General features: G+C 48.2%; 1 protein-coding gene and 1 long non-coding RNA gene across 3 annotated transcripts; one reads left to right on the forward strand and one right to left on the reverse strand.

Moving 5' to 3' along the window:
- The first annotated feature begins 61 nt into the window (after positions 1-61).
- On the forward strand, positions 62-18,180 carry Desi1 (desumoylating isopeptidase 1). The gene is made up of 6 exons (XM_004845509.4): positions 62-377; positions 10,190-10,211; positions 11,177-11,246; positions 13,727-13,836; positions 14,646-14,768; positions 17,857-18,180. Exons 1-6 carry the CDS (start codon positions 290-292, stop codon positions 17,948-17,950), a joined length of 507 nt encoding a protein of 168 aa, XP_004845566.1. The 5' UTR covers positions 62-289; the 3' UTR covers positions 17,951-18,180.
- A 5,806-nt stretch (positions 18,181-23,986) lies between these two features.
- LOC110349302 (uncharacterized) lies at positions 23,987-25,370 on the reverse strand. Of its 2 annotated transcripts, none has more exons than XR_002395165.2 (3): positions 25,286-25,370; positions 24,488-24,525; positions 23,987-24,169 (listed from the first exon to the last, which is right to left on the reverse strand). It is a non-coding gene; the product is annotated as an uncharacterized LOC110349302 (long non-coding RNA). The 2 variants fall into 2 exon arrangements; XR_015452266.1 differs by lacking the exon at positions 23,987-24,169 and adding an exon at positions 24,195-24,356.
- Between the last annotated feature and the right edge of the window lie 816 nt (positions 25,371-26,186).

The raw sequence follows: 26,186 nt of genomic DNA on the forward strand, positions 1-26,186 counted from the left end.
CCCGCCCCACCCCCCACCCCCCGTTAGGCGGTACGCACATGCGCGAAAGTACGTCCCCGCCCCCTCTTCAGTGCAGACCCTCTCGGTACCCTGTCTGTCACCTCACAGTAGTAGTTGCCGGTAGCGAGTGCGGGGGTGTGAGCAGCGCAGGGCCGCCTGTCCCCCGCCCCTCAGGCCGGGTCTGGGCTCGGTCCCCCCGCTCCCACCTCTCCCCACCCCGTGGGATACAGGAAGGTTCCAGCCGCTGCCAGGTGCCCGAGGGCCATCGTGGCCGCCGCCACGGGTCCCCATGGAGCCGCCGCATCTGTACCCCGTGAAGCTCTACGTATACGACCTATCCAAGGGCCTGGCCCGGCGGCTTAGCCCCATCATGCTGGGTGAGGGAACGGGGCAGAGGGCAGATGGAGAGAAAGTCAGGACCGAGGGGGAAAAGGGTGCGGGCAGGCCGAGGGAGGAGAAGCAGGAGCCGAGGGAGGAGAAGCAGGAGCCGGGGATGGAGGGAAAGGCCGAGTGGAGAAGGGGAGTGTCCGGGGCTTGGGCTCCCAGATCCTTGCTTTCCCATCTTCAGGTTTTCATCCGGGCAGAAGGGATGGCGGAGTCACGTCCTCCCTTGCTGAGGGCTCGGGCTGGGACCATGCCCTCCGGACCCCCTTGAGCTAAGGCTGTGGGGTCCCGGTTGCTCCCGGCCTCGCCTTGGGCTCCTCCACCCTTCTCCCTCGCCGCGGTGCCGGGAGTTGAGGATGCCTCCCGCGGTGTCCCTCGTGGTGAAAGGGACACTGCGGAGGATATTCTTGTGTGTCCCTCAAAGAGAACTTCCCTCCGCAACAAAGAGGAACTTCCTCTGTAGTCCCCGAGGTAGGTGGGTTGGGAGCTGGAACTGCAGATGGGGCCCAGCCATCGCCCGCACCCTCAGGTAGAGGTCAGGTCGGGTCAGCAGGAGCCCGAGCTTCGGAATTCGCCAAGTTTGGCCTAAACAAGGTTGTCTTCTCTCAACAGTTTTTAAGTTAATTGTTTTAGCCCAGATGTTAAGAAAGGAATTCTGGGCGAGGGTTGGATGCTGTTATATCAGTAAAGACTAGTAAAGAAAGTATTTTGCTTGTACTCCTTTAAACTACTACAATGCTGGGAGAGAAGATCAGCCTTTGTTCATTGCAGATCAAACCTCCTTTCAACCCAAATACCAGGATGCCTTGTGTCACGTAGGAATTGTCAACTTTGTAATTTCAGGTAGTAATTGGCAAGAGAGAATTCTAGGAATTGAACATTGAATAGCTGGGGCCGGGGATTTAGCTCAGTGGTTTCGCCGCCTGCTTTGCAAGTGCAAGGACCCGAGTTCTATCCCTGGTACCAAAAAAAAAAAAAAGAAAAGAAAATTGAATAGCTTTGGCAACATCTATTTGAATGGCTGGTGTTTTTTGGCTTCTGTGGAGACATTGGGGAATGAGTTAGTTGCTTGGTGGTAGACGAGGGGGTCAGAGGTCAAGGAACTAAGGATACTTTTTTTTTTAATTATTGGAATTTAACCCAGAGCCCTGTGCGTGTTAGGCGAGCTCTGTACCACTGAGTTACAGTCCCCAGCCCTTTTTATTTTTTGAGACAGGGTCTTGCAAAGTTGTCCAGACTACCTCCAATTTGAGATCCTCCTGTCTCAGCCTCCCAGGGCTCTGGGATTACAGGCCTGCATCACCACACCCTGCAGAAGGTTATTTTGGAGGGTATCTTTTCAGTGTCTCTGGGTTTCTAATGTGTCATAGTGAGTTGAACTTAGTCCCTCTGCCCTGGGCTAGTGAGTGGTTTCTGTATTTGGTTTCACATCAGAATAACTAGGGTGCCTGAAAATATACAGACACTGGGTAGAGATTTAGCTCAGTGGTAGAGCTCTTGCCTAACATTCGAAAGGTTCTGAATTTGGTCCCCAGTGCCACCAAAACCACTTTATTTCTAATATATATTATTAGATGAGATTAGGAAAAGGGTTAAATAGTTGTTTAATATGTGAGTGCATTTAAATGAAGGATACATATGTGCTGATTTAGGCAAATGGTTCTCTGGGAGGAAACGCAAGAAATTGCTAAACGAGGTAGCTTATGGAAAGGGAGCCTGGTGATGGGACAGGAGTGTAAAGAAAACTTGCTGTGAACTTTTCCTTATTGTTCCACATATCATGTATTCAAAATAAAGAAAATTTTAAATATATGAACTCTATAGACATAACTTCACAAGTCTTAAATCATAATCTCCTAGATTTTTGATCCATATATCTGCACTTTAATAAGCTGCTCAGGTAATTCTTATGCAGCTAACCCATTATTGGACAGAAGTTTGGGTCTATCTTTCCAGTTGTTAAAATGAGTAAGGTGTGGGCCAGGGATTTAGCTCAGCAGTCCCAGCGCCTGCTGAGCCAGCACAAGGTCTGGAGTTCATCCCTGGTACCAAAAACAAAAACAAAAAATGAATAAGGCAGGGCTGGGGTTATCACTCCATGACAGAGCATTTCCCCAGCCTGTATAAGGCCTAGAGTTCATTCCCCAGCAGCACACACACACACATAAGGTAGGGCAAATGTGAAAGCAAAATTTACAAAGTCATTGTTTGAGGAAGTACTAGTCATTAATAGATTACATCAGTCAAGTTCTAACCTAATTTGGAGCTGGGTGTGGTGACCTATGCTTGTAATCCCAGCATTTGAGAGGCTGAGTCAGGAGGATTGCTGCACTTCGAGGCCAGCCTGGGCTACATAGCAAGACCCTGTCTCAAAAAAACCTTTGGTCTCTAAACTTAGAATGGAGCCATTGGTTTGAAGTAAAAGACCCCCTCTTGCCAGGCTTGATGGTGCACACCTGTAATTCCAGCACTCGAGAGGCTGAGGTAGGAGGATTGCCACGAGTTTGAGGCCAGCCTCGGCTATGAAGTGAATTCAAGGCCAGCATACACTACATAACAAGACCCTTCTCAAAAAAAAAAACAAAAAAACCCCTCTCTTTATACTGAGCATTTTTTGTTCTGTTATCTAATAATTACTGATTTTCACTGAAAGGCCTCGGGGTAATGCTTTTCATTCAACAGATACTGATGTGCCTACTATGTGCTAGTCAATGTGTGGGAGACATTAAAGATAAAAACATACTCAACAGGGCCAGGGATTTAGCTCAGTTGTTTCGCCACCTGCCCCGAAAGCACAAGGACCCGAGTTCAATCTCCGGTACCAAAAAAAAAAAAAAAAAAAAAATACTCAATTTAAGTACAGATCTGTGTGATCTGGGCTGTTCAAGAAGCAAACTGGTGCTGAGACACAAAATAACAAGGGAGACCTACTTTAAATAAGAGTATGGGGGTAGTGACTTTCAAACTGACCTTTAGGATGAGGAAGAAGCAACTGGAGGCTGATGGGGAAGTTACATTGTTCCAGGTAGAAGAGGGCTCAACCTGCCAGGGCCTGGAGGCAGAAAAGAGCCTGGCCTGGTGTGGGAACTGAAAGCAGGCCTTATAGATATAGTGGGTGAAGGTAGGAGCATTGTTTAAATGAGGGTGAAGTAGCAGACCTGCCCCCTTGCCACCCCCTTTAAATAGATGTGAAATCCTAGAAGGCTTCAGCCTGACAAGGGAGCTTCACTAGTTTGTCACATCAGATTTCAGTGCTATATCTAAGAGCATCACTTTGCTTACAAATCTAATCCTCTCTTTTTCCCATATTGCTTTAATGACTTTTATAAAGGTAATGAAGAAAGGATTCACAAAGCTAATGGTCATTACTATCTAGAGTTGAAGGCTTATGGAAAATAGGTATTGCCTTGCTGGTTCATCCCACTCATACCATCAGCCTTAAATAAGATCAGGTATATCCCAGTTCTGTGAGTTTCATTACAGAAACTGTTAGATAAGGATATCTAGGATAGATATTATTACATAGGATAGATAAGTAGGTAGGTAGATAGATATTCCTAGGCAAACTGTAGGGTTTTTTGTTTTGTTTTGTTTTTTAGTACTGGGGATGGAACTCGGGTCCTTGTGCTTGTGCAGCAGGCGGCAAAACCACTGAGCTAAATCCCCGGCCCAGTATTTTTATTTTTTATTGAGACAAGGTCTCACTGTGTAACCCAGGCTGGCCTTCAGCTCTCAGCAATCCTCCTGCTAGGATTACAGACATGCACCACCACATCCAACTGGGCAAAATGCAATTTAATGAATATTTGAGATTTTATTCTATGCTCAGTTTCTTGCTTAATTCTGTAGTACACATAATAATAATAGCATTTCTGTTCTCTAGAAGTTAATTTCTCCCAAAATAAAGGTTATTCATGTAAAAAATTAGATTGATTAACAGTTTACAGAGGTTATGATCCAATGGCAAAATGAAAAATGGTGAACCAGGATGGTGGTGCATGCCTATAATTCTAACACTCTGGGAGCTAAGGCAGGAGGATCACAAGTTTGAGCCCAGCCTGGACAATTTAACAACATCCTCGGCCAGGGATTTAGCTCAGTGGTTTCGCCACCTGCTGCACAAGCACAAGGACCCGAGTTGGATCCCCGGTACCAAAACAAAACAAAACAAACAACATCCTGTCTCAAAAAAAAAAAAAAAAAAAATGTGGTGCAGTAGTTATTTCAGTTGTTTCAGCAAAAGGCTGGCACTCCTGGAGGGTAAGGACTCTGTCTCATTTTTCTGTGCATCTCCAGTGACCAGAAGCGGTGCCCAATGAGTTAGTTTTGGTTAGTTTTGTGGTGCAGAGGATCAAACCCAGGGCCTTACTGAGCTACACCCTCAGCCATAGGAAGTATTGATTATAGAAATGATTAAGGTTTGAACTCAAGCTTGCAGATCATGTAAAATTTATTTGGATCTGGCCAGGGATTTAGCTCAGTGGTTCCGCCACCTGCCTCACAAGCGCAAGGACCGGAGTTCAATCCCTGGCACCAAAAAATTTTTTTTAATTTTTAAAAATTTATTTGGATCTGAGGGAGTTTTTTGTTTTTTTATTAATTTATTTTATTTTATCCCATTCTCCCCTGAAGCGCCCTCACCTTCCTGTGTACAAAAGCTTTGTTTCCATTTTTTCCTTCTCTTTTCACTTTTTTTCTTGTCCCTTCCTTTCTTTCTTCCTCCTCTGAGGGTTTTTTTTTTTAAACGTGTTAATGCCATCTATTGTGCTTTGTTTTTGATTTTCATTGTTCATTGTCCAAACTATTTGATATCCACCAAATGAATGAACGTAGTAATTCTGCAATGTCTTATGAATGCAGCTTACAGAACCCCATGCGCTCCTGCTCCTGCTTATTCTCTGCACCCACACCTGAGGCTTGCACCTCGTTCTTAACACACTCACCACCAACCTTTCTCCACCAGGTTCTGTGAAGGAATCCAGCCCTAGAAAAACTGATTTGGTTGACTGTTTTCTCAGTTCTCCAAGTAGATATCTCAGAATGTTAGTGTTTAACTCTTGCAGAACCACATTGGAATAGGGCTGGGGACCCCTGAACAAGACAGAATGCCTTCAGGTCTCTTTTTCAGGTGGGCTTTTCACAGGCTATGCCCCCTGCCAGGGTATTTTCCCCATGTCCTCATCCTGAGATCTCAGTCAGCTATGATGTCACTTGCTCCAGGAGCCTTTCCCTGACCCCCACCTCCCCAATCTTTCTCTTGTAACCCTATTGTGTGCTGATAACAGCCTGTATGCTCCTTAATACCATTCATCATCCTGTTTTCCCCTACTCTGCCCCTCGCTGGTCTGCAAGCTCCATGGGGGCCTGAACTGTCTCTTGTATCCCCAGAGTCTAGCACAGTCAAACATCCAGTGAACACACTGGTGAATGGTGGGTCATTGTTATCCCTAAAGCGTTGCTGTAAGGCCTGGCTGATAACAGGCAAATAATTAAGTGGGGATCCTCTCAGTACTGAGGAAAAGAACTCAAGTTACATTTACACTAGGCATGAACCCTGTGCTGACTCCAGGGAATCCCAGCACCAGAGCATTAAGTTGTGCTAAATTCCCTTGCTAGACTCAAACTTGTAATCTTCCTTCCTCAGCCTCCCAGAGTTCTGGAATTACAGCTGTAAACCATCACACCCTGTTCTGTCAGTTTTTTGTTGTTATTTGGTACTGGGGTTCAAACCCAGGACCCTGTACTTTCGAGGCAGGTGTGGTGCCACTGAGTTAAATCCCCGGCCCTCTCCAGTCAGTTTTTAAGAATTATTGCATGATGATTTCTAGATAACCTTTCTCTGCCCAAAGGAGGGGCAAATTCTCCTGATGCTAGGATATTTTTTATACTATTGGCTGCAGAGGGCTAGTTATGTTAGTGTTTCCTTTTACCTATATTCCCACCTATATTCAAGGTTAATCCAGTGAGATAAAGAATAGCTGATTTTTTAGGTTAACACTAAGCCTCTCCTATTGCTGGTAAACTGCCTTTTTGAAACACTTTTATTGTAGGAAGAGAACTCTACGAGGCGAGCTGGGCCTACTATTTCCTTTCCCTACCATCTGAGACAAAAGGCTACTCGCTCAGAGGCCCCTACCCCTGGAGTCTCATCACTGTCACCACTTTCCACTTATTAATAGACATTTATTTAGCAGCAGCAGCAGCCTACCAGGTGCTGATCTATAAGCAGCATGTGTGTCTTTATGCACAAGCTCCATCTGCCTCAATCGAGGAGGAGGTGGGTGGGGTGTTCTCTCCTTGGTTTTCATATACAGTACTCGCTTCGCTGTTGTACTCAGTGGAAGGCTGGCTCATGTAGACCTCACTCTACATTCTTTGCTAGTCATGCTGGACAACAGGGCTGATGTCTATGTCTTTCACTTGTTGTCCATGTTCATTCTTCACAGGCCTCAAAATGAAGGTGTTGGATATGTCACAGGCTTCGACTCGTGTAGCCATTGGACACCCACTCCAGCTTATTGAGGAATTCCTAATGGAAAATAATCTACTGCTGTGATGTACTCATAGCCTTTAAGCCTAATTCAGCTCCCAAAATGGTCTTGTGCCCTACTTCAGGCACAAGCAACCAATCCTTGCCTACCACCCTAGTCAGACCCCCAAAATGTAAAGATCAGCTCAGTCCCACTTTCTGATGCCTGGCAACCTAGCAAGCCATGGCCCTAATTCTTCTCCTCCCAAGGGTAGGGCACAGAGTAGCAAGCCGTACACTTCTACCCAAGCTTCTCCAACCAGTTCATTTTCATATCTCTCTTTGTCTTGCTTTTATACCAAACCAGATATCTTTACTCACCTAGACGATCTTTGCCCTGCCCTTCCTCTTAAAAATGTTGCAAGCATAAGTACAGCTGTGAAGAATTTCAGATGAATAAATTAGAATAAGAGGATGAATAAGAGAATCTTTTTTTTTCCTGTACTCCTACTACCATTCTATGGGTGGATTGTTTTTTCTCTTGCTGGGGATCAAACCCAGGGCCTCACAGTTGAAAGGCAAACTGATTTCTAGCTACAGACAATTTTAGAGATCAATAGAGAGAATATAAAGGAGGATAAAATAAACTTTGTATCCTGCAACTTTTGATTTATTTTCAGATGTAAAGCCACTGGCAGTATAATCTCCAAGGCCCCTCTCCAAATTATTTCAGTGAGGCTGGGATTGAGCTAATGCATCCATGCCTGCCAGCTGTCGTCCTGGGTCACTGAGCACAGTGGGCACCTGAGAGGCAGTAGCAGACCCAGGCAGAGACAGTGTCCGAGTTGCAGAGTCATTCGTGTAACGAGCCAGGGCAGCCATGATTGGGGAAAGAACTTTGACCTTGATAGCGCTGCCTGTCAACCAGCAGCACTGACTTAAACAATAGCTCAACTCAACAGATATTCATGGAGCAAATCCAGTCTAAATACTTTGACAGGTGCTAGAGTTACAAAGATGCATACAAAATTGCCCTAGGTACTTTTAATACCAAGGTACCATTACAGCAGCTATAAAACTTTCAAATTATAAATCCTAAAAGAAATGAATTAGCGGGCTGGGGATTTATCTCAGTGGTTCTAGCACCTGCCTTGCAAGCACAAGGTCCCGAGTTCGATCCCCAGTGCCAAAAAAAAGAAATGAATTAGCCTTTGTTGGGCATGTATTATGTGCCAGTAACTATGCTAGACATATTTCACATGTTATCTTTTTGTTTGTTTGTTTTTTGGTACCGGGGATCAGACTCTGGTCCTTGTGCTTGCCCAGCAGGCGGCGAAACCACTGGGCTAAAAATCCCTGGCCCGGAGTTTTTTTGTTTGTTTGTTTTTTGGGTTTTGTTTTTTGCTTATCTTTTTTATATATTGTATAGATGGTTATTAATAGGTCAATATGGTTTTATATGTGGCTATATTTATTTATTAGAAATATGTATTTGTACCTGTGTGTATACAGTTACATAGTAAAGTATATCAGTGGCTTCTTTTTCTAGTTGGTATGGTGAAGCACCCTGGACTGCCAAGTAGAGCTACATATGTACATAAAGAAATTTAGATACACAAGGGCTGGGGAGTTAGCTCAGTGTTAGAGCACTTGCCTAGCAGGCAGAGGGCCTTGGGTTCTATCCCCAGCACCACCAAAAACAAAAAGAAACTGCATATGTATGTATGTATGTATATATATACATATATATAATATATATATGTATATATATATTATATATATATATATATATATATATATATATATATATGTATATATGTATATGTATAATATATATATATATATATGGTTACCTGTATGTTTACATGTGTTCTATTAATCTATCTTTATGTATGTACATTCGTAACTACTTAACAGACAAGGCTATTTTTGTGGAGAAGGCCAAGGAGCCTCAGCCTACCATTGAAGACCTGACAGATATTCCAAACTTGTCGTCACTGCTGGTCCAAAAGTCTCCTGTTGCCCTGTGATCTCAGGCTTTGCCTAATTCTTGCCTCTCCACATATCTTCTCTTTTAACTCGACATTTTATGAAACAGACATCATTATCATGCCCTTTTTTATTTTTAACAGAATAGGAAACTAAGATTTAAACAACATGCCTGGTAGAACTTTCTGCAGTGATGAAAACATTCTAGACCTACAGTGTACGGTCACTGACCAGTAGCCATATGTCTCTGGAATAATTGAAATGTGGTTAAGGCAACTGAATTTTATTTTATTTCCTTTTCATTTGATTTGCCCCATGTAGACAGTGGCCACTCTATTAGATACCTCTGGCTTAGGGAGCTCAGACTCCTCAAGGTTCTGTGTGATCTGGCCTCCATTATCCCTATTATAGAGCTATCAAGGTTGTGTTTATCTTTTTTTACTTGACTTTAAACTCCTTAAAGGCAGGGCAGTAATCTGTTTGTGTTTGTATTTTCCCATCTAACAGTGTTGCTGGCACATTAGAATAAATGTGTTTTAGGCTAGGAATGTGGCTCCGTGGTAAAACACATGCTTAGCATGCCTGAGGCCCAGGATTCAATCCCCAGAAACAAAAAATAAAATTAAAATAAACAAATATGGCCAGCTATGGTGGCACACACCTGTAATCCTAGCTCTTAGGAGGCTGAGGCAGGAGGATCACTGTGAGTTTGAGGCCAGCCTGGGCTACATAGTGAATTCAAGGCCAGCCTGAATACATAGTGAGACCCGGGGACTGGGGATTTAGCTCAGTGGTTCTGCTGCCCGCCTTGCAAGCACAAGGTTCTGAGTTCTATCTCCAGTACCAAAAAACAAACAAACAAACAAACAAAAAGACTCTGTCCCACATAGTGAGACCCTGTCTCATATAAATGAATGAATGAATGTGCATTGACTATTAAAATGCATGACATATGCAAAAGTTTGGTTGCATTATTTTCTGAAGAATTTCACCTCAATGCAGTGGTAACAGTTTATATTGTTTTACTGTGGCCTTACCATAGATGAGACAAATTTTAAAAGCCAAAGCTGATTTGACCTCAGGGGAAAGAAAAGCAGGCATAAAATCAGGGTATACTTATACTAGTATTTTATCTTGCCTCTGATAAAGGACTCATTACTTTGGACTTAATACAGTGCACCCCTCTCACAACCCAAGGCCTGCCTTGAAGGAGAGGTGCATTACTAGAAAGTCCCCCAAGGGGTTATGCCAGATTCCTCAGGGCTTGAGGGACTGTTCCAGATTTACTCAGGCTGCAGGGCCCTGTAGCCCAGTCCCAAGTAGCTAAATCTCTTCTTTTCTCCACAGGGAAACAACTGGAAGGCATCTGGTGAGTTATGGGACTCCTTATGACAGCTTTAGGAAACAAAGTACCACTGCACACAATTCATTCTCCACATCCTAAAGCAACAATTCTCCACTAGGGCTGTTTTGCACCTCCACTCTCTTTCAAGGGACATTTGGCAGAGTCAAGAGACATTTTTGGCCGGGTGTGGTGGTGCACACTTGTTACCCCAGCACTAAAGAGGCTGAGACAGGAGGATCACAGCAAGTTTGAGGGCAGCCTGGGCTACATAGCGAGTTCAAGGCCAGCCTGAACTACATGGTAAGACCCTGTCTCCAAAAAAAAAAAGACATTTTTGTTTGTTACAGCTGGGGGAAGATGCTCAACACCCTTTAACGTGCAGGATGCCCTGCAGCAGTGATCTAGCCCCAAATGTCAGTATACAGAGTGGAGAAGCCCTGATCTGTGAGCTGTATCAAGAGTTCATCCAACTGCAGACTGAAAATACTCCAGGGGTGAGGGGGATTGTGTCACAACCGGGGACACAACTCAGCGCTAGAGTACTTCCCTATGGCACATTTGAGGCCCTGGGTACACCCCAGTGCTGCAAAAAACACAAAAAGCACGCCTGTACTGAACATGCACAGACTTTTAAAAAAATTATTCCCTAGACAACAGAGCATAACAACTATCTATATAGCATTTACATTGCAGTAGTTATTATAATTAAATCACCTTGAAATGATTTGAAGATGTGCATAGGTTCTAGGCAAATACTACGCCTTTTTATTTTATAAGAGGGACTTGACCACCATGGATTTTGGTATGGGGGGGGTTCAGGAATAATCCCCATGGACAAAGGGGGACCAACTGTATCTTATTCGTGCCTTTATTTTGTTGGCTTTATGAGGCTGGTCACCACAGTACCATCCTTGGGGAGAAAGTATTACCTTTGTGGTGCAGTGCTTGCTTTCTCTGGGTCCCGTCTGACTCCCTGTGTCTCTTTGCAGGCACACTTCCATAGTTGTGCACAAGGATGAGTTCTTCTTTGGCAGTGGCGGAATCTCCAGCTGTCCCCCGGTGAGTGTCTTCTTCCACACCTTGCCCTGCGTTTCAGGGACCTGGGGTTCCCACAGACTAAGAATTTTCTTCTACTGTGTGCCTCTGTCCTCCAGCCCAGTGCATGGAGGCCTATGGTGTGGTTCCTCACCACCACCTTGGGGCTGTAGCTCGGGGTAGAGTGCTTGCCTTGCATGCACAAGGCCCTGAGCTCGATCCCTGGCACCGTACATCCCCCAAAAATGGCTCACTGAAGAAGACCTTTTCCAGACACTCCAGCCAGTTCCATTTCTCTCTACTCCCATGGTATCTGTGGGTCCCTCTGTCTTACACTCAGCACGTTATAGTGACACAAGCTGCTTCTGAATCTCCACAGAGAAGCATATGTAAGCCCCAGCAAGCTGAGATCAGGTCTTCCCCATGTAGCCTGTCCCCAGCACAGTCCCTGTCAAGCTGATGTGAGAGGTAAAGTGAGTTAGAGTAACACAGCCAGTCCTGGAACTCAGCTCTGATAAAGCCCATGCCCTTGCCCAAAACATTTCAGAGATATCTAAGGGTTGTCATGGAAAGGCTCAAAGACTAAGCAACCATTCATTCTGCTGTTCATAAATGAGAAGTCAGCCAGACATGGTGGCTCACACCTGTAATGCTAGCACTCGGAAGGCTGAGGCAGGAAGATCACCAAGAGTTTGAAGCCAACCTGAGCTATGTAGTTCAAGTCCAACCTGAGCTATGTAGTGAGACCGTGTCTCAAACAAAAAAGGGGGTGGGGGGGTCAGTCTTGGTTTCCTCTCATGGCCATCCTCACCCCGACCTCTTTTCCCATCTCCCCAGAGCTTTCACCTTAGTCCAGGGCCTCGAGTCTAACCTGGACCGCAGCAGTAGTCTCCAGGTCTCTTCCATCTGCTCTCCCTCCTCTGTTCTCTACACGGGAGGCAAAGTGGTCTTTTCCTCCAATCATGGAATTCCAGATTGGAGCCAGAATCCTCCCCATTACTCTTGGAATAAAATCTGGAATCCACAGCTAGGCCTCCATGGCCCCCGATGGCCACCTTGAGGTCCTGTTCTCCCATCCCTGCCGCTCCTCACTCCTTGAGCACACCTTGGGCATTTGAACTTGTACTCTGACTTCAGTACACCTCCAGATCCTCCACCCCATGGGCCTCTCCATCCTTCAGGTCTGAGTCCAGCCAAGCCTTGCCTGTCCCCTCAGACTGCAGGAGTACCCTGTCATGTGTACTAATGGCCTTCTGCAATTTTCCAGCACAGCCTTTATTGCCACTTGTAATTACACACTGGCTACATTCCCTGCTAGACTACCAGGTCCATCAAAGCATGGATCTCATCTGCTTTGTGTACATCATACCCCCAGTGCCTAGCATAAGACATAGCGCGAAGTTCTCGATACCTGTTTGTCCCGTGAGTGACTAAAGTCTCCACTAGTGACCTCTCAGTCTCTCCCAGCACTGAGCTGTTTACCCTTGATGATCAGAATTGCCTGTCCTCCTCACTGTGCTGTCCATGATGCTTAGACTATATCAGCTACTTAGGAGGTGCTCAGTGCTGTGAATGAATGACCTCATGTAGCTCTGCTCTGGAATGTTCTCCCTTCCTGGATCTGTCCTCCGTGTTCCTGTTGCTTTCCCTTTTGTTGGTGTCCCCACTGCCCTCTGTCTCTCCTTTAGTATTCTGTGGCATTCCAGGGGCCAGTGGCTCCCCTGCCCTGTCACCATCAGCAGATCAGCCTCAGATCAAAAATGAACTGAATTGTGGGAATATTTGCAATCCTGCCAGATTTCTCACACTCCTTCACATTTTCCCATTGTTACAAAGGACATCCAGTGTGTCACAAGAAAAATGGGCTGTGTTCTTTCTGAATATAGGCGTGGAGAGCAGGTGTGAGCCATTTAAAGTTGTCCTGTTCTGTCCTTGTAGTCGGGCATGTTGGGGACAAAAAGAGACTGCAGATTATGGGTTTCTCTCTCTTCATCAACTGAATGAGTGGACAGCAGAAGTTGTTGGGCCTGCAAGAGAATCAGCTTCTCGGGGCCCACCAGAAAGAAGAAGCCCAACTTCATGCTCTGCTGGCAGCATGTGGCAATGGGAGGTCTACCAGGGAGCTGTTGTACCCTTGGTACAAACAGGAAACAGACCTGGCCATCTGCCCAGTGTGCTCTGAAAGCTAAAAATAAGTTGGAACAGTGCATTTGTGGTCTTCTGTGGAAAGCCACATTAAAAAAAATTCAACAGATGTCTAGGAATATAGCCCATTGATATCTTTTTTTTTTTTTTTTTGGTACCGGGGATCGAACTCGGATCCTTGTGCTTGTCCAGCAGGCGATGAAACCACTGAGCTAAATCCCCGCCCCTGTAGCCCATTGATACAGTGCTTGCCCAGCAAGTATGAAGCCCTGGGTTCATTCCCCAGTACCACCATCAAAAAAAAAAAAAAAATCAATAGAGATGGTGATTTATGACTTTCTTTGGGTTGGCTCTTTTAGGGAGGGACATTGCTTGGACCTCCAGACTCTGTGGTTGATGTGGGGAGCACAGAAGTGACAGAAGAAATCTTTCTGGAATACCTGTCCTCCCTGGGGGAGTCTCTGTTCCGGTGAGTGGAAGAGGGGCAGGTTGGCAGCATTTGTCACCCCTGGGAGGCCACTGCTGTGCTTTGTCCCTGGGGTGCCCAGTGCAAAGCCTGGTCAGGTTTTTGCTGAATGAATACGTAGAGAAACCAGTTACCATTGCTACAAGAAGAACCCAAAGTTGTTCTGAGGCAGATATTCCATCCTAGCATAATTTCTGCTAGAACTTTTAAAGGAAAGGCAAGCTCTTCATTCCTTCTGATTAAAATCAGCAAATGCTGGGCCGGGGATTTAGCTCAGTGGTTCTGCCACCTGCCCCACAAGCACAAGGACCCGAGTTCAATCCCTGGTACCAAAAAAAAAAAAAAATCAGCAAATGCTGTTCTCTGCCTTTACTGGCCAGGTGCTTTGTCCTGAACAACAAAAGGCAGGTTTGTAGCAAGGTTGGGATGAAATAGAAACTTGAACAGATTTCTCTTTAAGCTTTAGCTGAGGGCGGAGGTGTGGTTCGGTGTAGAGCTCTTAGTAGGCAGGTTCCATCCCCAGCACCAAAAAAAAAGAAACTTGAATCAATTTCAGTAAGGGGTAAACTGTAACTCTAGAGCTCTTCTCTTGTGAACATGAAGATTCTAAACTGTACAGTCCACACATCTTTCCCCTAGAAATCAGTTCTGAAAGGCCAGGGTGGTGGATCCAACAGTCTTTTTGGCATAGTGGAAGGGCAGTCAAAGTGCTCACTTGGGCTCCACTCACATGTCGCCCTGTTTTGCCTGCTGGTTTTCTATCTCTTCTCCTTCTTATCTCTCCTCTTTCTCATCTTTCTTGCCATGCACAGAGGTGAAGCCTACAACCTCTTTGAACACAACTGTAACACATTTAGCAACGAAGTGGCACAGTTCCTGACTGGGCGGAAGATCCCCTCTTACATCACTGACCTGCCCTCTGAAGTCCTCTCCACGTAAGTGCAGCCTCTGACTCTGGCCCTGCTTGGCCAGCTTTGAAAATCCCCAGTCACACTACCGCTTCCCAGCCCACATCTGCCCTCCTGCGATGGCAGCAGAACCCTCCCAACCAGGAGGACCAGTCCTGACGACAGTCTCTACCACAGAACACCATTCTTCTCCCCACCTACTCCTGCACCCCTGCATCACCTCCACCCTTTTCAGAATCAGGCCAACTCCACCCGGCCTAAGTGCAAGCCCAGAATTCAGAAAACAAGTCAGGTGCGGTGGCGCACACCTGTAATCCCAGTACTCAGGAGGCTGAGGAAGGAAGATCACCAAGAGTTTGAGGCCAGCCTGGGCTACATAGTGAGTTTGAGGCCAGACTGAACTCACATAAAGACTCTGTCTAAGAAAGAACTTAGAAACCCACTCAACCCTGGCTTTAGGGTTTGGAAAAATCCCGGCACCTGTCTTAGTACTGTGCAGGAAGCATGCTGCTCCCCAGCAGCACCCAGCTCAAATGTCAGGGCAACCACAGAGGAGGACAGAGGAATAGCAGGGCAGCTTGTTTGGAACTGGTATCTTTCTTTCTTGGTTTTTTTTTAGGGAGGAGTTGACATTGGGTCTTGCTCTGTAGTTCATGGTGACCTCGAACACACAGCAATCCTCCTGCCTCAGCTTCCTGATTGCTGGGATTACAGGCTTGTGCCACTGTGCACTGTTGTCTTTCTTCCACTGCACTCTGAGCCCTTTGAGTCCCTCTTAGGCTGAGTTCTGCTTGTCTTCCAACCTTAAATGCACTCTCAGCCCTCTGTAAATTTTTTTTTGGTACCAAGAATCGAACTCAGAACCTTGCACTTGCCAGGCAGGCACAGTGCCACTGAGCTAAATCCCCTCCCTGTCGATGTTTTCTTCAAGAACACTTCATAGCTCCCCAGCTGTGGCAGGGCCTGTGGGCCATCACCAGGCAGCAGCATCCCTCCTGGAAGACACATGCCAAAACCATCTCACCCCTCCTCCTCTTTGCTCGCAGGCACCCTCTGCCCACACTAGGACCATATCCATTTGTTGGCTCTGACTCCATTTCTCCTAAGCAAGGGTCCTTCCCAGAAAGATCCTGGCAGGTTGAGCTGGCTCCACAGGTGAGCTGTTTTTCACACCTGGGTCAGAAGCTCTCAGGAAAACCAAGACTGAGGAGCCCGGTCTCCAAGCCCTGGCCTCCCCTTCTTGTCCCCACCTTCCTGCCCGTTGGATGTGTGAAATCCCACAGCCTGACAGGGATCTAGGTTTCTGGGCCCTGAGGAAACAAGTAGCTGGCATGTCTTCGCTGTTGTTCTCTCAGTGGTGGAGTTCATGGGCTTATCTGACTTAGAATCGATATTTCTAGATGTCATCTGTTTGCACTGGGGTGCTTCATTCCCTTGAACTTGGGGGTGATTTTCAAAACAGCCATGCCATGCCAGTGCCCAGATGTGCAGTAGGCAGCTGTGTTTCAGGGAGTAATAATCTTGGAAAGTCTCCCAACTCCAGTGTTTGCAGTGATTTTTCCTGCTAAGTTACTGCCAGACAAAACTGGGAGCCCTTTACAAAGTGACAACGACACCTCTCCATCCTGGTCTGGGTCGTTCTTCCTGACTGTTTCCTGTACTCCCTGGACGACCTCAGGTCCTAGCAGAACCTAATTGTCTGCAATCCTCATGCCTGACTTTATCTTATCATCTTCGTATTCTTTTCACTTTGCCGCAGCTTCCTCTCTTCAACATTATCTTCCTCACAGGAATCACAGGTACAAGTACCTCCAGTGCAGAAAGCTCCAGTTTCCCATGGGCAGCCAGCCTGATCAAACCACGGCTTACTCACCAGGCCTTAGAGGTGGCAGTGCCCACTGATTGGGACACCCCAGGAATAAAAACACACGAAGCAGGTGGGGTGTCATGGCACATGCCGGTAATCACAGAACTCAGGAAGCTGAAGCAGGAGGATCACTGCATATTCAAGGCCAGCCTGGACTACATAGTGAGACCCTGTCTCCAAACAAACCAGAGCAGGCTATTTGAGGGAGAGCCTCTGTGCTTAGTCAGCTTTGTTACCATGACTAATACCTGAGATCATCATGTAAAGGAGGAAAGGTTATTTGATTGTCTCTCTTTTTTTTTTTTTGGTACTGGGGATCAAAATTGGGTCCTTGCACTTTCGAGGCAGGAGGCAGAACCACTGAGCTAAATCCCGGCCTGAGGAAAGGTTATTTGGGATCACACTGTCAGAAGTTTCAGGCCAATCAGTTGCCCCTTTGCCTTGGGCCTATGGTGACAAAGCACCTTGTGGCAGGAAGTAGTCTGGAACAGAGCCAGAAGTAAAGAGAGGAAGCAGAATGGCTGGGGTCCCACTGTCTCCTTCAAGGACACCCCCAGTTACAGGATGCCCTCCCATAGGCCTCACCCCTTACGCGCTCCGCCGCCTCCCAGTAGCACCATAGGCCAGGAGTGGTGCCTAAGGCTTTAGGGAACACTCGTCCAGACTATGGCTTCCTCAAAAGCACTAGTGAGTGAGATGGCAGGAAAAGTAAATGAGAGTTGCTTGTGATGGTGCAAACCTGTAACACCAGCTTTCTGGGAGGCTGAGACAAAAGGATCACAAGCTCAAGCCTAGCCTGGGGACCTTAGTGACTTAGTGAAAAACTTTGTCAAAATTTTAAACAACAGGGCTGGGGATGTAGCTCAGTGGTGCCGCGCCTGCCTGGCAAGTGCAAGCTCATGAGTTCAATTCCCAGTACCAAAAAAAAAATTTTTTTTTTTTAAACAACAGCTGGGAATGTAGCTCAGTGTGAAGGCCCTGGGTTCAAGCCTCAATATGAAAAAAAGTTACCTGCGATCCCAGGGTGGTCCTGCCTGGTTTTTGTTTTGTTTTTGTTTTTGTTTTGGTACTGGGGATGGAATTTGGGACCTTGCACCTGCAAGGCAGGCGATGGCACCACTGAGCTAAATCCCCCAGGGTGGTCCTAGAGGTGCTGCTGCCACCAACGTGCACTATACCCCACCTCTGCACCTTCTCTGGGGCAGACCCCACCCCACAGCCCGTGTGATCTTGTCTGTCTCACCGCAGGCCCTTCGGACAAGCCCTCCGGCCCCTCCTGGACTCCATCCAGATCCAGCCTCCCGGAGGAAACACGGTGGGCAGACAAAATGGCCAGAGCTAACCGGACTGCTTGGGAACACCTGCCCATCTGCTCTGCAGGGCTTTTCCTTTTTAAACAAAACAAACCCTACCAGATTTCTATTTTATAATTTTACATCAGAGCTAATAACCAGAGGACAGCTTTTTAAAATTTCCCAGGGAAGGAAATCGTCAGGCTGCATGTAGGACAATGCTGCTAAGAAACGAAACAAAATGCCCCCTTCTAATAGTATTATACTAATTTATTAAGTCTGTCTTGTCTGTGAGTTCACTTACGACACTGTTTCCAAAGCGTCTTCCACACTGGAGAAAGGGAGGGGGTTTGTTTCAGCAGTAGCCAAAAGGGCCACTTTGGGGGAGCCCCAACTTGGAACCTCTTTCCAGAGAATACCCGCATCCCACCCAGGTTGCCACACCTGTGGGACCAAGGAGTTTTCCAACAGCCGTGACCTGGAAGTGGTTACTCTTAGCATTAAATGAACCAAAGGATGTGGTGCATGTGGGGCCAGTTGCAGGATGACTAACCGACCTCAGTGAGCTCTTTCAGCAGACTTCTGTCACCTTCCCTCCCCTGACGCAAGCATGGGGCCAGGGCTGCAGCAGCCACAGCTCAGAATCAGAGGAAAGTGACAGCCAGTACCAGGCCAGAGAAAATAGGATAAAGCCATTCCTCCTCCCGCCCAGACTGATTGCCAATCCTCTGCCATCCATTTGGGAAAACCTGCCTTGCTGCCTGCTGTGGTGAGGCTGCTATTCCTCAGCTTGGCGGACCTGCCACAGTGGATCAGGCCTGGGCTGGAGCCACAGAGACCCAGGCCCTCTGTCTGCACAGAAACCACACCTGGCCCCATATGCAGCGTTCAGCTGGGAACCAAGGGGACACGAATCCCAGCTTAGGGACTATAGAAAGAATATGATGCAGAATCAAGGTGGCAAAAAAATGTAGTTGTTTCCAATAGGACTTTTCCATTATTCTGAATGTGATTTGATGGCACAAATCATTTCCATTGTCATTCTGGCTTTAAGGAGGTTCGACTGGGGTATGAGTGGGGATTTCCCTAATGACTTGCTGCTGATCTTCTGGCAGAGCAATATGGAAGTCTCAGATGTGGGACGGCTTTCAGACTCCCTTTCTTCACATGCACTCCCACGGCTTAGTTAGAGGAGTGAGTGGAGAGGGACTCAGAGCTGCCAGGTGCCTGGCTCTCGGCTCTGCTTCCTGGGCCCCTCCTGCCCTGGTCCCCTGCCCCCTCTAAAACTTGAGTCCAGCTGCTCCTTCCGAGGCAGGGGTCTTTCCTCCCTGAAATCTGCTGCTCACCCTGGCGCTGACCCTGCTGTCTTTGCCATTAGCCGTAGCAGTTGGCATTATCAGGGTCTCAGCTAGAGGAAAAGATGTCATTCTGCCTTGGTGTCTGCCTGTATCTCACAGGGCATGTCCAAATGGTATCAGGTTAGATTTTAGAATTTAAACCAGGCCAAATGAGTGAGCAGTTTAGTTCTCAGGCCATGTGTGTGGCAGTGATTAATCAGATCAGAAAGAAGCAGGGATGGCTTGATGCTGATCTACTAGTAGGTTCAAGGAGAATGAGTGTTAGAGGCTGGGTTTCTTCCTGGAGGGCAGCTGGTTGACCTAGGCCAGCATCCCACCAGTGTCCCCTTTTCCTGTCTGCCTGAAGTGCACATCTCTACCCGGAGGGTACTGAGCTTTTCTCCTATCCCATGTCTGGGATCAGCTGGTTTTGCCCCTCCCAGTGGTCACTTTCAGACCCAGGGCTAGTCTGAGCTCTGAGTGACTCCAGGAGGGAATATGAGTCACTTGATTCCTTGAATGCCACCCTTCATGTCCAGCAACCGTTTGTGCTACTGCTGTGTCCTGGATTGGTGGAAGATAGAGGGGTGGGTGAGCAGCCACCCAGAGCTCATGGGGAGGTGAGCTGCCCTCCCCTATTCCACCCCCGCCACCCCTTAGGGCAGAAGACAGGCCTGAGCTAGGCCCCCCCAGCCCCATCCCACATCTCCATCCATCCCAGAGCCACAGGAGCATCCTCGGGACCAGCTGGCTCCGTGTGGGCACCAGGTGGAAAATGAGTCATACACTGTCATGCAGTGGACGTCTCTTAGAGGTGCACTGATCTAAAGGGACAGGGAAAGAGGAGCAATGAGACCATCACCCTCTCCCAGGAACAAAGCTCGTACCTTTGAGATTCCATTATGCCCTTGAAGTCAGGCTGATAATTGTGTCCCATACAGAGGTGTTTGCTGGTTTTCATTGGTGTTTTTCTAATGCAATAAACTCATTTCTGCCTGCTGCATTTGCGTGGTCCTCGGATCCGCTCACTGTGTGTCGGGGGTGAGGTAAGCCCAGGCCTCTCTGTCTCCCTCATGCTCTACCTTACTGAGGCTGTGCCACCTTGGCTGCCTTGTAAGCCTGGGGATAAGTGGTGACAGTGAGGATGTGTGGCTGTCACCACTGTCAGTAGAGGTGGGGATGAGACTCAGAGTACTCCATGCCACAGCTCGCCAGCTTGCAAATGGTGGAGAGGCTTCAAACCAAAGTCTTCCCTGGATGACTCATGGTGGGTGTCCAGCCTCACCAAGAATTGTTCTAGTTTCTCTCATGGGTGTGGGGGGGTGCCTGTTACTGGGAATTGAACCTGGGCCCTGCACAATGAGCTACATCCCCAGCTGTTTTTATTTAGAGACAGGCTGGGCTCGAACTTGTAGTCCTCCTGCCTTACCCTTAAGAGTATGGAGATTACAAGCATCCACCCCCATGCCCACCTTCTTCTAGTTTCATTTTGGCTGTGAAGTGGGTCCACAGCCCAGGAATCTCTCTCTGCCTGCTGCAGTGGCCTCCTTGAACAGTGTCAGAGTTGCTGGCCAGGTCTGCAGCATTGTCAGGCAACTGCACTTGGCACCTTCTATGGGCCCAACTGGCCAGGGTGCTTCCACACACACACAGCCGAGGTGGGCAGGTTGGCACCACTTTACCAGGGAGGAAACAAGGACAGAAGCAAGATTACCCAGCTGGCAGGTGGCCGAGCCTGTGCTAGAATCCAGGCCGTGTTCTCATTGCTGCTGTCGGGACCTCATTGTGAGGCCCTGCCTTCCCCAGTGTGCTAGCTAAGGAATAAAACAAGAGGCACTGGCTTGGCCTGGCATCTGCTCCTGAGAGCCAACCTATTCAGGCCAGGAGTCCTCAAGGCCCCACTCAGATGGCACAGTCTTCGAGGAAGCCCCAGCTTTGCCACCCCTGGGCCTATCTGTTTCTGTTTGTCTCTTCTGTAAATGTGAAAATGGTCCCCACCCTGCAAGAAGAGAGAATGTACAGCCCAGTTAAATGCTCAGTGAACCTCAGGCTAAGGGGCCACAATCCTGACAGCCATTGTTGGCAGGGCCCAGAGTGGACTGAGGAACATGCCCCGTGGGAGAAGACGAGAAGGTGGTGGAGCAAGGCCTGGCCTAGAAGAGGACTGTCTTCCCCCCACCCCACCCCCATTCACCAGAAAACCATCAAGCATGATGTCCTGCAGACCTTAGCTACTCTCCTGGCTCCAGGACCAGCCCCTTTTTACCTCCCCTGCACTTCCCTTATCTCTACCACTATAAATAAATGGGCTGGGCCGGGGATTTAGCTCAGTGATTCCACCTCCTGCCTCCCAAGTACAAGGACCCAAGTTCGATCCCTAGTACCAAATAAATAAATAAATAAATAAATAAATGTGCTGTAGTTCCCTGGTGATCTTTTTCTACCCTCAGGAGTTAGACCCCCACCTGGCCCTACCTTTGTTTCTCTTTGTTCTTTTTTATCTCTGTCTTTGTTTTTTCTTAATCTCCCACCATCATTTCTCACTCTGAACCCTTCAGCCATCATGGCTAGGGCAAGCCATTACCAGGGAATCCTGCAAGCCAGCAGCAAGGGGAGAGGACCAGGCTGACCTCTGCTGGGATAGTGCCTGACCACCCACTTGCTTCTGGGGAAATGGCCGAAAATGTGTTTTCCCCTCAACTTTGGGGGGGATGTTGATTCTGGGGTGAGTGTGTTCAACCTCAGCCATTCCGTGGGAGCAGTTGTATGTGGCAACAGCAGGCTCTTGGCAGAGTGTGAGGGGTCCGGGCTTCTCAGAGGAGAAAGGGATGTTTAACCTGAGGCCTAAATGATGAAGACATTGATGGGGGGAGAGGGGTACAGGCCAGGCAGAGGGCGCCTCAAGTGAGAACACTGGGGTGGAGCTGAGGAGTGGGGTAGCAGGAAGTGCTGTGAAAGCTTCTGATGTGCTGTTGCCTTGTAAATGAGGTGGGGGTGGGCTGTGGTCCCACAAGAGACCTGGAGAAGCCCTGGATGACAGTTTGGAATGGGAGTGGGGAGCACAGACCTGTGGAACAGGCCAAGGCCCCCTGGGGGACTCTGGAGCCTCTATCAGCTATTTAGCCTGCCTCTGTGGGCTTCAACAGGGCTACCCCAGCTTTGATTTGTAGTGTCCCTAGGTTTCTCAATATATATATTTTTTGTACTGGGGATCAAACTCAGGACCTTGTGCTTAGGTTTCTCAATATTTTTCAAAATATTTTTTAGTTGGCTGTGGTGGCACCCAGTTGTAATGCCAGCACTCGGGAGTCTGAGGCAGGAGGATTGCCATTGTAGCTTAGGCTACATAGTGAATTCAAGGCCAGCCTGGACTACATAGCAAGACCTTGTCTCAAAAAAAAAAGAAAAATTCTTTGCAATACAAGTATAGACAATGTGTATTTAGAATATTTAAGCAACCATTAAAAGTACAAGCCAGAGGGCCGGAGATTTAGCTCAGTGGTTCTGGCACCTGCCTCGAAAGTGCAAGGTCCCAAGTTTGATCCCTGGTACCAAAAAAAAAAAAAAAAAAGTACAAGCCAGGCATAGTGAGCCAGGAATGTGGCTAAGCGGGATAGTTCTTGCCTGGCAAGCACAAGATCCTGAGTTCGATTCCCAGTACCCCCCCCCCAAAAAAACGGCCAGGCATAGTGGCACACCCTATAATCCTAGCCTTCAGAAAGCTTGCAGGAAGATTGATGCGAGTTTGAGGCCAGCCTGGGCTACATAGTGAGACCCTGTCTCAAAAAAGAAAAAAAGATGGCGCCACACCTGCCTCACACCCTCAAGGTCCTGAGTTCCATCCCTGATACTGCAGGAAAAAAAAAAAAAAAAAAAAGTACTGCAAAAGAAAAAAAAGACAGAAAAACAAAAAGTACAGATGATCAGCCAGGCACAGTGAGAAATACAGAGGCCCGAGGATATCAAGTTCCAAGTGCAATTCTCACCTAGGCAACTTAGTGAGACCTTGTCTCAAAAGAGACAGGTGATGATGATGGATGGATGGATACGGCTAAGAATGTGGAGATACAGCTCAACGGTTGAGCAGGCCTTGAGTTCAATCCCCAGTATGGAGGCCGGTGGGAGTACAAAGATAAAAGAAAGAAATTCGCATGAAATTCCATCATCCCAAGAAACCTCACAGCCTTGTATTTGAAGATACCCGCTCTCAGGCACCCGGGCATTGTGCTCCTGACACGCGGTGAGGATGTGTGTGCGCGTGCGCGGCCCCCAGGATGAAGGCGGTGACAGACACAAGAAGCCCTGAGAAGGAGCCGGCATGATGGGGCCGGGGCCGGGAGGTGGGGCGCTGGGGTGGGAGGAACCCTCCTGGCCAGGTGGGAACTGCGCCCTTCGATCCTCGCCTCTTTTTTTTTTTTGGAACGGGGATCGAACTCGGAACCTTGCGCTTGCGAGGCAGGTGGCAGAACCACTGAGCTAAATTCCCGGCTCTGATTTTTAGCTTATTTTAAAAATTTATTTTATTTATTTATTTTGATCCTCGCCTCTTCACGCCAAGCCAGGGGCCCAGCAGCTGTCCGGTGTACCACCAAGCGCGATCCTCGACCCCGGAGCCCGGTGGCTTTGGAAGGAGGAGAGAGCTCTGTCACCAGCGGGGACAGCCGGCACGGTCACACTGCAGTGAGAGAGGCGGTCGCCGGGGGCGCTGTGCAGCTGCGGCGCTCCGCCGCCCAAGCCTTGGGTCCTCATCCCAGTCCCTCACACACTTGTCCTGCGCACGAAGGTCCAACCCCGCACTCTGGAGCAAGGTGACTGTCACTCTGGTGGTTTCATGACCTCCGTGCCACAGTCGCCAGCTCCACCTGGATCTCCTGACCAAGCCCTTACTCAGGCCTGAAGGCCCAGCGTTGCCCAGCGCCATCCCCGACATCACTGAATGGTAGGGACAGGGTTTGGAGGGAGAAGGTCATTTGAAAAACTCTTGACCTGCCCAGGTGTGGTGGCGCACACCTGTCGTCCCAGCTGCTCTGGAGGCTGAAGCAGGAGTAACGAGGCACATTCTAGCCCAGCCTGGACTACACAGTGAGTTCTAAGCCAGCCTGAACAACATAGTGAGACCCTGTCTCAAAAACAACCAAACAATAACAATAAATAAAAAGCTCTGAGGTACAGCTCAGTGGTGGAGTGCCCCAGGTTGGTTCATCCCCCAGCACCATAGACAAACAACTCTGGACCTGAATTCCCACTGACCTTGATCAAAGCATTCCCTTCTTGGGCCTCAGTTTCTCCTGTAGTGTGGAAAACACAGATCAGATCTGAGTCAACGCTAAGACCTCTCACGATTTGCCAAGTTCTCCCAGTCCCTGGACCCAGGCTCTGACCCCCAGAGACCCCTGAGCTGTCCCCACGGCTGAGGGGGGTCCCCTGGGGCCTAAGCCAACCCAGCAACAGCCTCCTCCCTGTGACAAACACTGCATCTGCACCTGCCCTCCCCCCTTGCTTAAGTCCCATGGCCTTGTTTATTGTGAAACAATATAAACTTCACAGGCATTTTGAAAGGAAAAGCCAACAAATACACCCCCAGCTCCCCTCATCCTACTGACAGCCCAGGGTGGCAGCGCAGGCCCCATCAATAGATGAGGGACACACTCAGAGTGGGAGGGACCTGCCCAGTGTCACTGGGTAAAGAGCAGCCTCACACACTGTCAGTTTGACTAAACCCCGTCACACGGGCCACCTTTCAGACCAGGACCACCTGCCTCCGAAGGTCCAGGTAAAGCAAAAGCGAGCACCCCTTATATTCTTTGGATGATGACATGCTGACACTCTGCCTTCTACCACAGCCAGGAGCCAGGAGAAAGCAAGGGATTCAGGGAATCAGAATTCACTGTGTTGCGTGACCCTAGGAAAGTCACTGTTCCTCTTTGGTGTCAGTATATCCCTCTGGAAATGGATACAGGGTATTCATCCCAGAGAGGATGGGGAAAACAAGAAAAATGTCAAGATAGGAGCTATAAATCACGTGCAAACCATCTCAACATCACTAACCTTCCAACCTCAGCTCCAGAACAGGGTGGAAGGGCCGAGGCTCTTCCTTTCTGCCTTCAGTCCTGGCCTCTGGTTACTGTCAAAGTCACCTTTCTGGCCAGTGTTCCCCTCCCCCAGTCTTGCTCCTTCCTTTCCCAAGGGCTCCTCAGGGCCCCAGCTGAGCACCAGTTGCCAGGGACAGGCTGTCCTTTTAAAGGGACATGCTGGAGGCCACGGGGGCTCCCTGCCACTGGCCTTGGGGGTCTGTGCTTGGGGCCTCACTCCTCCTCTCTGGGCTCCAGTAGCCTCAACAGTGATAAGGGTGGTGGTGGTGAGGATTCTGGGAGATCTGAGGAAAGGTATTTATTCAGAAGGAGACCAGTTAATTCCCCTAAGGTTGAGGGTCTTGGTGTTCTGCTTTGGGGACAAGGGCCCTTACTTACTTTTGTTTCTGGAAAGGTGGATCTAGATCATAGGAGACAAAGACTCACGCTGCCCAGTAGGCTGTGTCCCATGGCTTCTGGATTCCAGTGCCAGGGACGGGTGCAGGAATCTACATTTAACTAGTTCCTAGGAATCCTTAAGCAATGGAGGTGGCATCCGCTGCCAGGTATTAGAGACCAAGCCTGGGCAACTCCAGCCCCACCAGGTACTGGGCAAGGTGCACCCTGCAGGAGGGGCCAAGACACAGAAACCAGGTCTGGACAGACCCAGAAATGCAGAGAAAAGATTCTGATCTCCCCATACAGAGTGCTCTGAACTCTGTGCTCTGGAAAGTTTGCTGTGAACAAGGTGGGAGGTGTAGCTCAGAGAAAGAGCACGCAGAAAGCCCTGGTTTCAGTCCTAGCACCACAAAAACAAAGTTTACTATCTGCACCCAAGAGAAAACACAAAAGCTCCATAAAAGAAGTACTTATTTATT

The sequence above is a fragment of the Heterocephalus glaber genome, unplaced genomic scaffold, assembly GCF_053883595.1.
Source record: "Heterocephalus glaber isolate CG9 unplaced genomic scaffold, H.glaber_assembly_v1.0 deba00001444, whole genome shotgun sequence".
Lineage (NCBI taxonomy): Eukaryota > Metazoa > Chordata > Mammalia > Rodentia > Bathyergidae > Heterocephalus > Heterocephalus glaber.

Excerpts from the sequence above, each read along its gene's own strand:
- Desi1 (XM_004845509.4), top strand. The coding sequence starts at position 290 with ATGGAGCCGCCGCATCTGTACCCCGTGAAGCTCTACGTATACGACCTA. Across the intron at positions 10,212-11,176 it reads AAACAACTGGAAGGCATCTG|GCACACTTCCATAGTTGTGC; the intron begins GTGAGTTATGGG and ends GTCTCTTTGCAG. Across the intron at positions 11,247-13,726 it reads GAATCTCCAGCTGTCCCCCG|GGAGGGACATTGCTTGGACC; the intron begins GTGAGTGTCTTC and ends TGGCTCTTTTAG.